At 38.8% G+C, this 13,610-nt stretch overlaps 1 protein-coding gene across 1 annotated transcript; it reads left to right on the top strand.

Moving 5' to 3' along the window:
• The first annotated feature begins 1,742 nt into the window (after positions 1 to 1,742).
• LOC135155045 (zinc finger protein 676-like) lies at positions 1,743 to 11,909 on the top strand. Its single transcript, XM_064103495.1, has 6 exons — positions 1,743 to 1,825; positions 5,706 to 5,951; positions 6,483 to 6,692; positions 7,804 to 8,141; positions 8,795 to 9,035; positions 9,472 to 11,909. Exons 2-6 carry the CDS (start codon positions 5,714 to 5,716, stop codon positions 10,758 to 10,760), a joined length of 2,316 nt encoding a protein of 771 aa, XP_063959565.1. The 5' UTR covers positions 1,743 to 1,825; positions 5,706 to 5,713; the 3' UTR covers positions 10,761 to 11,909.
• Positions 11,910 to 13,610: the final 1,701 nt, after the last annotated feature.

The following is a 13,610-nucleotide window of genomic DNA, read 5'->3' as shown; positions in this document are numbered from 1 at the left end:
GGGGAGAACAAAATAATAAAGAGAGGAGAAGGCAATTACCTAGCAGTTTTTCTACCTTTGAGTTCTCAACACTAAGTGTCTACCGAGGAGACTACTAGGGCGTGAAACAGGCCCAAAACGAACAACAACAAGGCAGACTGGATTGGGAAGAAATGAGAAAAAATGGATTAAAAAGCATCTCTACATGAATCTGATTATGATTTTTTAAAGAAAAATGGACAACCAAATTATATTAATGCCTAAGTTTGAGTAAATCCAAAAGTACAAGTCGGTTTCCCAATTATTTTTTAGATGATGTATGCCCAAAAACATTTATGATTTGGAGGATATGAATGTATCTATATTGATTGGATGAATTTTGCAACGGCAAATTTTGAGATAAGTGCTCAAACTGCTTTTTGATGGGGGGGGGGGGTAGAACAATAAAATATCACAGAAATTAAGGGTCCTTATAGATATATAAAACTACAGTAACACTTCCCCTAACTGCCAGGGATCATCACCCAGCATCATGTACTTAGTTTTTTAAGTTTAATTGCAATCAAATTCAATGAAAATGCTACCACTTTGATAATCCTGGAATTTTCACAGGGTTTTGGGGTCTCTCAAGATCGGATCGGGCAAAGATCGGAAAATCCTACAGGAGAAGTCCTTCATTTCCGTACCTGATGTGATGTGATCAGTGGCGTAGACAGGTTCGTACACCTGGGGGGGATGACTGGGCTGCCAACGCTAGTGAGGGCGCGAAGCGCCCGAGCGAGGGAGCGAAGCGACCGAGCGGGGGGAGGGGGGTGTCCCCCCTCCCACGGTAGGGAGCTTTTGCAATTTTGAACTTGAAATCGTGCAATCTGATGCATACTTAATGAGGTAAAATAACACACACAAGCGCGCACGCACACACACACACACACACACACGGGTGCGCGCACCACACACATACTACGCCTTGAATGGACAGACATACATCGACAAGATCTACACACCGTGGCATACGAATACAGAATGGACTGACACATAGTATTGCATATTGAACCACACTACGTATTTATTTATCTCTGTGAATTTTGCTGTTACACCTCGTCAGAAAAAAAACCAATGTCAACTGTGTACACGCAGGTATAGTCTTTGTTGTCTTGATATGGGTATGTGGTTATGAATGAAAACAGCCTCTGTGGCCATTTGTGAATAGAACACATAAACAACAAACAAATAACAATATGTCTGTTCATTATAAAGCATAATGAATACGTACATACTATGCTTTTTTTTTACCTCAAAGAAACAGGCATAGTATCCATAGATGGATATTGGCTGGCGGCTCATTAACATACAGATACAAAAAACATAAACAGTATCACTATGATCCATGGAGTAACAATACTGCTTTGTAAGTTTGTGAAGAAATCGGAACCATAACGGCTAATAACAATAAACACAATTACAATAATGATGAGGAATATTATTATCATCATCATAATTATTATTATTATTAATATTATAATTGTTATCATTATTATTATTACTATTATTATCATCATTATGACTTATTAAGTAACCAAATATCATTCCCCAAAACCTGGGGGGGGGATGATTGTACATGCCATCCCCCCCACCTTGTGAGGTGGGGGGGATGCATCCCCCTCATCCCCCCCGTTGTCTACGCCCCTGGATGTGATGATGATGATAAATCAACACAAATGTCCCCGTTAATTAATTGGGGTCAAAATTTTCATTTTTTATTTGTGTCATACAACAATAAACGGCCTGCGGTACGGTCGGTCGATGGAGCACAAATTTGTCTTCGAAAGAACGTCTTATTTTCTTGGTATGTTGAATCCGCTATTTCTACACATTATCTATATTGTTATTTGAATCATTGGTGACGAATGTAAGATGCACTATGTGGCTATTTTCTCATTTTATTCGACAAATTTGAAGGGCAAACATGACCTATCTGTCTGGCATTGGCAAAATGGTGTGTTGCCTTGCCACGGACGTCCGCGCCCAGGCCTAGGCGAGGCGGAGCCCGCAGAGTCTGCACTCCTTCCTGATGCCCGACTCGGCTCCAGACCTATATTCGCGCGGTGGCTAGCTCGCGATCGCGGGGCCCGCCTACTGACACCCCAAAAATTTTAATTCTGACCCCCCTAGCCAGGGTGACCAGATTTCACAAAACGAAAATTGAAATACGGGACAAAGCACGATGCACGAGCGGATCGACCGGGCCGAGCCACTTTAATAATAATAAAAAAATCATCAAAGACTTAAAGTTAGACAGGGCTACACAGTTACACTTACACAATGTTAGAAGAGAAAAGGAAAGCGAACGAAAGAATGAAGTAGAGAAAGAAGAGAGGAAAGAAAAGAGATTAATGGAGAGGAAAGAGAGACAAAATGAAGGGGGAAATGAAGTAAAGAAAAGGAAGGGAAAGGGAAAGCGAACGAAAGAATGAAGGAGAGAAAGAAGAGGAAAGAAAAGAGATTAATGGAGAGGAAAGAGAGACAAAATGAAGGGGGAAATGAAGTAAAGAAAAAGAAGGAAAAATTAAAGAATAAAAGATTGGATGAAAGAAAGAAAAAAGGTTTCTATCATTCTGTGAAATGAATTTTTTTTTAAGGAAAAGGTAAGAAAAATAAAGGAAGGGAAGATGAATGAATGTGTGACTGTGAAAGAAGAAATAAAGGAGAGAAAGGAAAAAAAGAAAGTAAGAAAAAAGGAGGAAGAAAGAAATACTGAAGTTAAGGAAAGGAAAAATTTTCCTATTTTCCTTCATTCTTTGAAATAAACAAAAAAAGGAAAAGATGAAAAAGCAGGAAGGTAAAAAGGAAGGAAGGGAAAGAATAAGAAGGGGAAAAAAATAAAGAATGAAAGAAAGGGAGGGAGGAGAGAATGAACAAAGAAAGAAAATAATGGAAGGAGAGAAAGAACAAAAAGAAAAAGGAGAGGGGAGAAGGAAGCAAAGAAAAGTTTAAGGAAAGAAATAAAAAAGAATATTTCAGGCATGAAAATTCTCCGCGTTTCCGCGGATTTCCGCGTTTTTTGTTTGCTGAATTTCCATTTTTTTTACTCCTAAAATCCGCGTTTTAATTTCCGATTTTTAGCGCTAAAATGTTTTAGCATATCTTACGTGTTATATGACGTTCGGCCTTTACAACGATTGCGCAGGAATCTCTTATCTAGCACATCTCAACTCTACACGTGTATTTGCGGTGTGTTTTACGTTTCTGTGCATGCAGTGCAGCGGTGGTGTGCTTGCAATCGCTGGGGGCAACCCGGCGCGCCGGGCATGCAGCGACCGGGCGCGCATATCATATCGGACCGGTGGAAGACCGATAAAGAAGCTGAATGTGCTCGCAGAGATTTGTGACGTGACATGGAATTTTCATGACGCATTTATAATTCGCGAATATTAATTTGCTGGAAATCCAAGAATTTTGTTTTTTCTTGTTGTTGTAATAACAAATCAAGAAAAATGGCATTTTGTGGGGGACTAACTTGTGACCGCACAGATGTTGTGGATAGACTTTCAAAAGATGTTCATGAAATTGACCGTGGACTTGCTAATATGTGGCGATGGAGTTGGTTAGAGGTGGAGGTGAGAGGACCCGACAATTCTTCGTACAACCTGCTTGAAGTGATCAGGAAACTTGATAAACCAGGGAAGTGCTCTTGCTATTTTTTAGTATTTTTTAATTGAATTTTGGACAAACACTGACAAAAAATCCATATAAATACTTCATTACAATCATTCAACTCAAACAGGTTTTTGGATTTGTAAAATGGATAAAACCCAGGAGCTTCAAGGGGCGTTGCCCCCTGGACCCCCACCGGGGCGTTGCCCCTGGACCCCACCAGGGGCCCTAAGGCGGGCCCCTGGACCCCACCCGTTAGCAGCGAGCGGCAAGCCGCTCGCCCGGTGGGCTTGTCAACGAAATTTCCAAAACCCTTTCAGCTTTTTTTTTCATACCCAATTTTCATGCCTGATATTTAAAAAAGAAGGAAAGTAAGAGAAAGAAGGAAGGAAAGAAAAATAAACAGAGAGAAAGTACCGGTATGAGAATAGAAAGCTAAGAAAGATTGGAAATAAAGATAGATGGATAAAAAAAGGCAAGCAGGAAGGGGAGGAGGATGAAGAAAGAATGATAGAAAAGAAAGAAAACGAAGAAAGACAGAGGAAAAGAGTTCAAACTTCAAGCAAACAAATAAAAATCCAATTATCTAACAAAAGTCTTAATGATGTTTTTTTTTTTGGGGGGGGGTCGATATATTTCAAAAATTGTCAGAAAACTAAAATGTTTTAGAAATGAATAAAATTTCAAAGTGAAACATTGTGAAACTTAAAAATTAGATGAAACATCGCAGCATCACACATCTCTCATCCCATTACAAGTTCGCACCGATCACAACAAGACTTAAAACGAAAGCTGAAACAACTAGATCTAGTTATGAAAACTCAATAACTTGTTCCTCCGATTACATCATGAAATCAGTAATCCCGCAGTTTTTGTGATTATTTTGGTGGAAACACTAAAAAATGCAAGATTCTTCATATTGTTATTATGGATGAAGAGCTCAATTTTCACCAACATGTCTCAGCAGCTGTTTAGAAAGCTAACCAAATACTTGGAATAATTAATACACAGGACCTTTTCTCAAATAACCCCTGAAATATTACCAATATTGTTTGTATCTCTGGTTTGACCTCATCTGGAATATGGGAACATTTTATGGCATGTGAGATTCAAAATGGATGCAGACAAAGTAGAGAAGGTGCAAAGGAGAGCTACTCGCATGATTCCTGGTCTCAAGAGCTTACCATATGAGCAACGTCTAGAGAGACTAAACCTTCACTCACTGTTTTATAGAAGATGAAGAGGAGATATGATTACTGTAATACAAACTGTTAAATGGAAAGTTTGGGATCTCGAGTGACACATTCTTTACACTAGCAATCAATTCAGCAACTAGAGGTCACAAGTTCAAGCTTTTCACAGGACGATCTCGGCTGGAACTTAGGAGTAAATTTTATAGTCAAAGAGCAATTTCTGACTGGAACAAACTGCCTACAGAAGTAGTGGAAGCTAAATCAGTGGAAATGTTTAAACATCTGTTGGATAAATTTTGGTGGGGGAAAGATTTAAAACCTCCATTTCTCAACGCACTGTCTAGATAATCATCAATTACCGGAAGTAAAGATCGGAAAACCTACAGGAGAAGTCCTTCATTTCCGTACCTGATGTGATGTGATGTGATCATCATTCATCATCATCACTACCATTACCATCTTCATTATCATTTAATCAACAACAACACTCAGTTTGAACATGGACCTACTAGCAAATGGTCTGAATGTGTCAGTCAGATGACATTGCAATCAAGGTATTTATCTCTATTTTGGCTTGATCAATTTTTGAGATTTATGTAGCTAATAAATGTATGCCTAAATATACTCATACATGTGCCATGTATGTTATTTGTAGCTCGCCAGAAGAAGATTGATGTTTGTCCCAGCAGTCAGCACCAGCCTCATTTCAAGGTTTGCAATGTGCTGACGTAAAATATAACCTTTCGGAACTCCACCAACCAGCACTCAGCACCACATTTGAAACTATCCATGGAGTGTCTCTGAGAAAATGTGTGTCATTAAATGATTATTCTGTCTTGTTTCAATATTTTTCTTTATTGGTTGCTCCTAAAACATCAGTTTGAGTCATGGAACCCAACTATCCCCCTGGCTACTATTGCTCTGAACGAGACCAACATCAAAGTAGGCATCAACAGCAGCAGCAGCAATCACAACAACACCGGCAACATTGTGCACCCTATCCCATGGAACTACCTTTATCATACCACACACCTTCACAACACCAGCTTGACTTTGCGCTAGAACACCCAATGCGAGCATTCCCTGTACATCCGCGTCCTCCGACATTGCGCTCAAGTTATCAAGGTAAATGTATAACCCATATCTGCCAAGATCAATTTAAATGTATTTATCTGTGTTTTGTTTTTGGCTGGAGGCCAATAGTTTCACTTTATCAAGACATATTGATCAGGGGTATTTTCAGAAAGGTTTTAGGTCAATACTGTGGCCCTTGTTAGAAATTTGCATTAACAATATGAATTGCTGATAGTAAACTTATTATAGGTAATGTGCATTTGTTATCATAACAAGTCTTGATGAAACAGATCCCTGATGTACTACCGGTAATTTGGTGCATAATATACTTTTATAAAACATTGTCAATAAGATATTCTAGGCTGAAATGCGGTCATGCTGAAGAGGCTGAAGACATTTTACTTGGAATGTACCACCTTACTGGCAGAATGTCTTGCATACTGCACTAATTACTAGCAGAATCATGTGGTAAATGAGATGTTAACATACAAACACCCAAGTGGTCATTTTGTTGGATTCTGTTGAAAAATAATTTTGTAATCCTTACCAAATCTTGAATTTAATGCCCATCTTTATCAAAAGATTCTGCCCCTGTGCCTGCAAGTTCAAGTACAGTTCACCAGGCCAGTCAGTCAGTTCCGTTCCAGCTTGGAGATGATGGGATCAAATCCTCTGGCTTTTCTTCAGGCTACGTCGCATCCGTCACCCCTCCAGAAGCTGTTGTTGAAAGTGAAATCTTGCCATTGACAACTCAGGAACATGCTCCAGCAGGCAACACAACCCAATTGCCAGGTAAAATAATCAGAACTAATATCGCAACTTGTCCATAACAACCACTTCAATCGACAGGGAAAGCTGTCTTTGTATGTTGCAGAACTGTGTATAGATTGGTGCATGCTCAGACATGTCGGGGAAAACAGAATTTCAGGCATTCCATTTGAAGTCCCATTACAACAGGGACTCAGTTTTAAGGAGAGTGAGAGTGATCACTCGCTACCGCTCTCCTTAATCCATTTTTGGTAGAGCGATTTATCACTCGCCTCAGCAATTGCTTAACAAGAGTGTCAGTCAATGATCAAACTGTTCCAGCCATCCTTGAAAACTTCATTCGCTGTCAAGGTTTTGTAAATAACACACAATTATATTGTAAGCAATTAAACACACTTGCAAGAATGACATTGAAAAGTTCAATGAGATAAATATTGCATAGATCAGATCTGTATCTGATTGTTTGTCTCCTTTGGTTGTGGGTTGTAACTTTATTTAGTGTACATTCCTCCATCCATTTTGAAATGGGACAAGAGAGCTCCCCTTGTATGTCAAAGAAGAGCTTTTTGTAGTGCTCACCTAATGCTCCCCTTAAAAGTTTTAGGAGAGCTTTTTATTGCTCCCCTCATAATTATAAAACTGAGTCCCTGATTACAATCCTGGGCCCCATCGCATTAAAATTACTATCATATTAACTATGCCAACCAATGGTATCTTTTATGAAATCATTGATTTTGATTAGCTGACATTGAATAGCATTACTATGGTATACAACTATGCAATAATGTTTGAGGATGTGGCTAAAACCATTCACATAGAAGGAAAGATCTCCTCTCTCTCGAGACCTACGGCCCGAGGAAAAGCAATTTCGGGTCTTACGTACACTTACATGTATGAAATGTTGCATAATTTTGGAACCACAACCCGGGGGGTGCAAATTTGGTCTCAAATGTTTCACAAGATTTGAAAGAAAAAAAAATTCATGGTATGGTGCCAGCCTTTCGTGTTACAGATTTATTGCATAAAATAATGTCGAGTGGTGGCTGAATCAGCCCCCAGCCTTTTTGGGGTTCAAACTTATTTCAGGGATGTGATTAGTATTAAAGTATTGAATTTCATTTGTATTATTCTTCAGGTAAGCCTGATATTGCTTCACACACTCCTAAGCATACTCCGAGTAAAGAACACCAAACACAGTATCAACCACCCACACATCCACCCAAGGCCAGACCTTCAGCTCCAAGCTTGTCTCCTGCCGACCCTCCGGTCTTGGTCGCACTCAATCTGAAAAAGAGTAGGGCGCCCTCATCGAGTTCGGATCTTCCTCGGGGTCTATCGCTCCGCAAGACATCGCAGGGTAAAGTGGAAGGTGTGGTTGCCATGGAGAGGATTGAGCAAGGGGTGGAGTTTGGACCTTATAGAGGAACGTTGCTGGAAGAGGATGTTGGTGGGATGAAAGATACAACTTGGGAGGTAGGTTGTACAATAGATGAAGGGTGGACAGACTAACTTTGTAGGCTGCAGAGCTCATATTAGGAATGCAAAGGGGCAAGGCCATTTTTTAATAGGACACTTAAAGGGAAGGCGGTGCTGACTTGAGGAGCATCTAAGGCTCTTTAAAAAGGGCATCAATAATGAATGTATATGTACTTTTTCAATGGGACACATGCACTGGATTACCACAGGTCATTAAGGCCTCGGGAAAAAGGGACTCGTATTTTGGCCTTAAGTGTACAAATATTTGGAAGGGCATGGGAGACCCTTACCTTGTGTGGCCTTGGGTTAATTTGCCCCCACTGTATTGTAGTAACACCTCGGGAACAGTCTTGTGAATTTAGAACAGTAGGGACTTTAATATGAATAAATCTTTATTTCAAGCAAAATTAACCCTGATAGCCCCATGGGGAGAGGGGGCATGGCTATATTTACTCAACATTGTTTTGTTAATGAGTTCACTGAACAAGCCTATAACATGATATCCATTATTCTAGTCATGAAATAATCTTTAATTCAGTGGTGAGATCACACACATAATGACACATTTCCCAGATTCTGAAGTCACCTAGAAAAGTGCTAGTGATTAACTTGTTCTAAAATCAAGCATTCTAAATTTCTCGTTTGTCCAGGTCTTTCTCTCGGGTAAAGTGTGTTTCTACGTTGATGGAAGCAAGACCTGGATGTCTCTCGTAAGATGTGCAATTTACAAGGAGGAACAGAACCTGGAAGCTTATCAAATCTACGGGGAAATCTTCTACAGAAGTACAAAGGTCATTGAACCTGGTGGCGAACTTAAAGTATTCTACAGTGAGGACTACATGAATCGTGTAGGATTTCCCAACAGATTGAGTGATCTTCACTTTGATAAAGGTAATTATGATAAAGTAGTTTCCTTTTTTATTTCCTGCGGTTTTTTTTTACGTACTATCAGAAAATGTACAAGTGTAATTGATTGTTCTAATATGTTCATTTATCTGAATTCCTGAAATGTATATGAAATGCATATTTTTGGGAACAATTATCAATATAGTGCCCTTGAGAAAAAGAGTGTGGCTTATGATCAGTGATATGACTTATTATTCTAATATTAACATATATATTTACCAAGTTATAAACCACACTCAATGTTGACTTTCAATATGTCTGTCAGCAGGTTTTTATTCAAACTGACAGAATATTGAATTCTTTTCTTGTGGTATTTGGATAAAGAAAAGTAGGACCTAAGACTTGACCTTGAGGAACTCCACAGTCCAAAGCTACAATGCCATATTCAATTGCAGTTTTGATATTTTACATTTTGTTTTAGATGCTGAGAAGTTTCATTGCAGCCAGTGTGAACATCTATTTGCATCCCCTAAAGTGATCCTGAGACATATCAAATGTGAACACACCCATAGCAGCAAACCCGGAAGTCAATCTAATGAAATGATTCCTATGCTCTCATGGAGAAAGAAAAGGAAATCAAATAATTCTACAAAGACAGAGATTACCACCAAACTGCATTCCACTACCAAGAGTGAAAGCAACCAGGATGAGCAAGTGTTTACGTGTGAAACATGTGGGAAGGTTTTTCCTACCCGAGGTAGACTTATGGCCCATAAGTTGTTTCACGAGTACAACCAAGAACACGCATGCCCTGTTTGTGGCAAAGGACAGGGAAATACACAGGCCTTGGCAAGACATTTGACGACTCATGAGCCCAAATTATACAAATGTAAGAAATGCGCCCGACAGTTCAAAGCAGAAACTTCACTCGATAAGCACATGAGAGAGGCCCATGGTTTTAGATGTCAGTTTTGCCTTGAGTTGTTCACGAGAAAGAGTAAATGTTTGGAACACGAGCAGACACACCAAGCTTTTAAATCAGGGCAACCTGAATCAAATGAGACATCGCCAGATGAGACAGAACCATCACAAGCAGCAACCCAAGAAGCAAAGGACATGCTTGGTAAAACAACCACCTACTACCAGAAGAAACGCCCATACAAGTGCCGTTTCTGTCCAAAGAGATATACCTCCTGTTTCAGCGCCAGGGACCATGAAAAGGAGAACCACACCAATGAAGGAACGTACAAGTGCATACATTGTCCTAAGGTTTTTACCAGCGAGCATCGACTGAAGAACCACCTGATTAGCCATGAGCAAAAGGGATTCTATCAATGCACGCTATGTCCAAAAAGCTTTGGCTCCGAAAAAGCTCTGAACAACCACCAAGGTGAACACACAGGACTAAAGCCGTTCAAGTGTGAGATCTGCAGCCGTGGATTTCGAGTGAAAAGTCACTTCCACGCGCACAAGCGACGCATGCATCAGGAACGGCCTCTACGATTTTTCTGCTCGGTCTGCAACAAAGGGTTTGCCGATAAAGGAAACCTTGTAAAGCATGAGCGAAGGCACAAGGGCATTAGGCCATTTGTGTGCCTTGAATGCGGGAAAGGTTTCACAGCAAGGACTTCACTAGACACACACATGCAAATAATCCACACCAAAGAAAAGAGGTTCTGTTGTGAAGTTTGTGGCAAGAAATTTTCTCTCAATAATCACTATACCCATCACATGATCAAGCATAAAATGCAGGGGGATGCAGATGCGTAACATTAATTAATATTTCTGGAAGGCATTGTCCTGCATATCAAACGGGTATTCATTGCAAGCTCTCCTGAATTCAAAATGAGTGAACAATATTTTCCATATTTCATTTTGGTTTATTTCCATAGACTTCTGTAGTAAACATAGATGGTGACATTGCAATATTCTTATAAGTTCTAATGTAGTACATGATGTAACAATAACGTTTCAGTATTGTTGAGTTTATAGAAATGATCCTGGGGTGTTTGACAAAGGGATTTGGAATGACTTTCACTTCTGTCATAATTAAATTCTAAGTTGCATACGGTAAGAAGGAGGCGCGATAGCTCAGTCGGTAGAGCGGGGATTTCGGATTCCGGTGACCCGGGTTCGATTCCCAAGTGGTGCGCTAGTGCCCTTTGGTAAGGCATTTATCCTCATTACCAGGCCCCTCGGAGAGGACCTTAAGCTGTCGGTCCCCTGGTTGCTTGCTCACAGGCTTTCGTGCTTTCTTAGCAGTCAGGTAAAAAACCTCGATATAACATAACATAACATATAGTATTTTGTTAAAGAATAGCTCAAATTATCAAGCTTCGAAAATAGGCTTTCTTGGGCCTCTGACCGGCCTCAAAACCATGACGTCAATAGAAGCATTGTGATTCCATAGGCTTGTACACAGAAAACCAGAGTGATTTTTCCTGCTTTTAAGATTACACATTTTATTTCTTTACTTGTATCACATAGAGCCATCATTAGTATCTTTACCTGGAAGCTTGAATTGATGAAATCTACTGCTTTGGACAAGAAACTTTTTCGCTATATTTTATTTCCCTTTTAATTATTTTGGCACAGCTTTAAAATTCTATCTCTCATGGACCTGGCCACGACGGATTATCTATTGTTACTGGGGGTGCTGTGACAATGCTCAGCACCTCCAGTAACAATAGAATGATCCTCCGTGGCAAGGTCCATGCTATCTGCATTCAGATTATGTGTAACAACTTTTCCGGACATAGCAATTGAGGCCCAATAAGTGCCAAACAAATAAATTATCACAAAAACCTAGTGAGGAATTGTAGGATTCCATCCATTTGACCATTGAGTAAATTGCCAGTGACGTTTTCTGCAAATTTGAAAAAAAAATCATTACAGTTCAGTTTGGTTTATTTTCATATCTCACAAAATATAAAGCAATATATCTTCCAATAAGAAAGAACGGAACATTAATGATAATAGAGTACATTACAATAATTCAATATTATAAAGCAATTGTAATATTTGAAGAAAAAATCCAGATTAAAGACAGATATATCAAGATGAGATACTATGAAAAGCAGAGCTTGTAACTTATATAGTTTCCCTATGAATGATTTCTTTTGATATCAATGTTATTTCAAAATTGAATTCTTAATCTGAAAAGCAGAAAAATCACTGTTTTTCTGTGTGCAAACATATGGAATCACAACACTTCTATCACTACATTACGTCATGGTTATGAGGAGGATGAAAAGCGCCTGAAAGCCTTTTTTCAAACCCTGTTAATTTCAGGGTTTTTTAATCAAAGAAAAATACTCGACTGTCAAGTGGTGAATATGCGTGAGACTTTAATATAACTTGTATGTTTCACATTGTCAATTTCACTTAAAAGCTCCAGTCTGAGTCTTTAAAAGAATGCAGTATGACAAAATGCTATTTTATTGTCTGGTCAGTCAAGATAAAGAACTGGCCTTTCTTTTCAATACATCCATATTACTGTTAAAAATCTACAATTTTTATTTATACCTTATAGTTGCTATACTAAAATATAATCACTTCGCTGACAAATTTTCCCAAATTATATGTAATAATTGATATCATTCATAGAACATCTGCTGTGTATAGTTGATCATGTGAGGCGATATATATTGCATTCCATGTCATAGAAAAATATTTAATATTCTGTTTGTGAGTATGATTGTGGTATTCTTCAAAAATTGAATTACCTCTATATATTATGTTGTATGGTAGCCTAAAAAGCAAAATGTTTGGATTTTTTCCATGTTGTGAATAAGGTGACATTAATTTGCCAAATGTAGGGTTTTGTAATGTAGAAAGAATTATACATATTTGGCATGAAGTATTCAGTCTTATACAGTATGTATATGGCTATTCTTATTACCCCCCCTTCAATGTTTTGTATGATTAATTTGTAACCTGAAAAGCCGGTGTTGTGGTATTGCACAATTATTTGTGATTGGTTGTCTACACGGTTCTGAATTAACGCATCATAAGAACCCCAAATTACTCATAAAGTGATTTTAAACAAATCCAATACAGATGTGTATCAAGCCAAAATTCATCTATAGATGGTTATTCATTTTTGTCTCGCCTGCATAACAGAGCGAGACTCTAGGCGCCGCTTTTCCAATGACGACGGCAGCATCGTCAACATTGAAATCTTAACCAAGGTGAAGTTTTTTTAATGTCATCATAACTTAGAAAGCATATAGACCTAGATTATGAAACTTGGACATAAGGGTAATCAAGTATTACTGAAAATCTTGCCTGAGTTTCAGGCCACATGACCTAAGTTCAAAGGTCACTTAGGGTCAACGAACTTTGACCATTTTGGGGGTATTTATGGAATTGTCATCATAACTTTGAACATTTATGAAACTAGTTTACAAAATTAACTTAGACATGAGAGCAATTAAGTATCCCTGAACATCCTGTGCAAGTTTCAGGTCACATGATCAAAGACAAAGGTCATTTAGGGTCAACAAACTTTGATAATGTTTGGTGTATTTGTGGAATTGTCATAACTTTAAAAGTTTATGGATCTATTTCATGAAACTTGGACATAAGAGTAACCATGTATCCTGTAATATCCTGTGTGCG

This window comes from Lytechinus pictus, chromosome 8 (assembly GCF_037042905.1).
Source record: "Lytechinus pictus isolate F3 Inbred chromosome 8, Lp3.0, whole genome shotgun sequence".
Classification (NCBI taxonomy): domain Eukaryota; kingdom Metazoa; phylum Echinodermata; class Echinoidea; order Temnopleuroida; family Toxopneustidae; genus Lytechinus; species Lytechinus pictus.
The sequence above is the reverse complement of the archived record's forward strand: the minus strand, read 5'-3'. Positions and strand labels throughout refer to the sequence as shown.

Bases quoted from the DNA above. Each gene is read 5' to 3' on its own strand.
- LOC135155045 (XM_064103495.1), top strand. From the start codon at position 5,714: ATGGAACCCAACTATCCCCCTGGCTACTATTGCTCTGAACGAGACCAA. The intron at 5,952-6,482 runs GTAAATGTATAA...CTTTATCAAAAG, and splicing joins ATTGCGCTCAAGTTATCAAG to ATTCTGCCCCTGTGCCTGCA. The intron at 6,693-7,803 runs GTAAAATAATCA...ATTATTCTTCAG, and splicing joins CAACACAACCCAATTGCCAG to GTAAGCCTGATATTGCTTCA.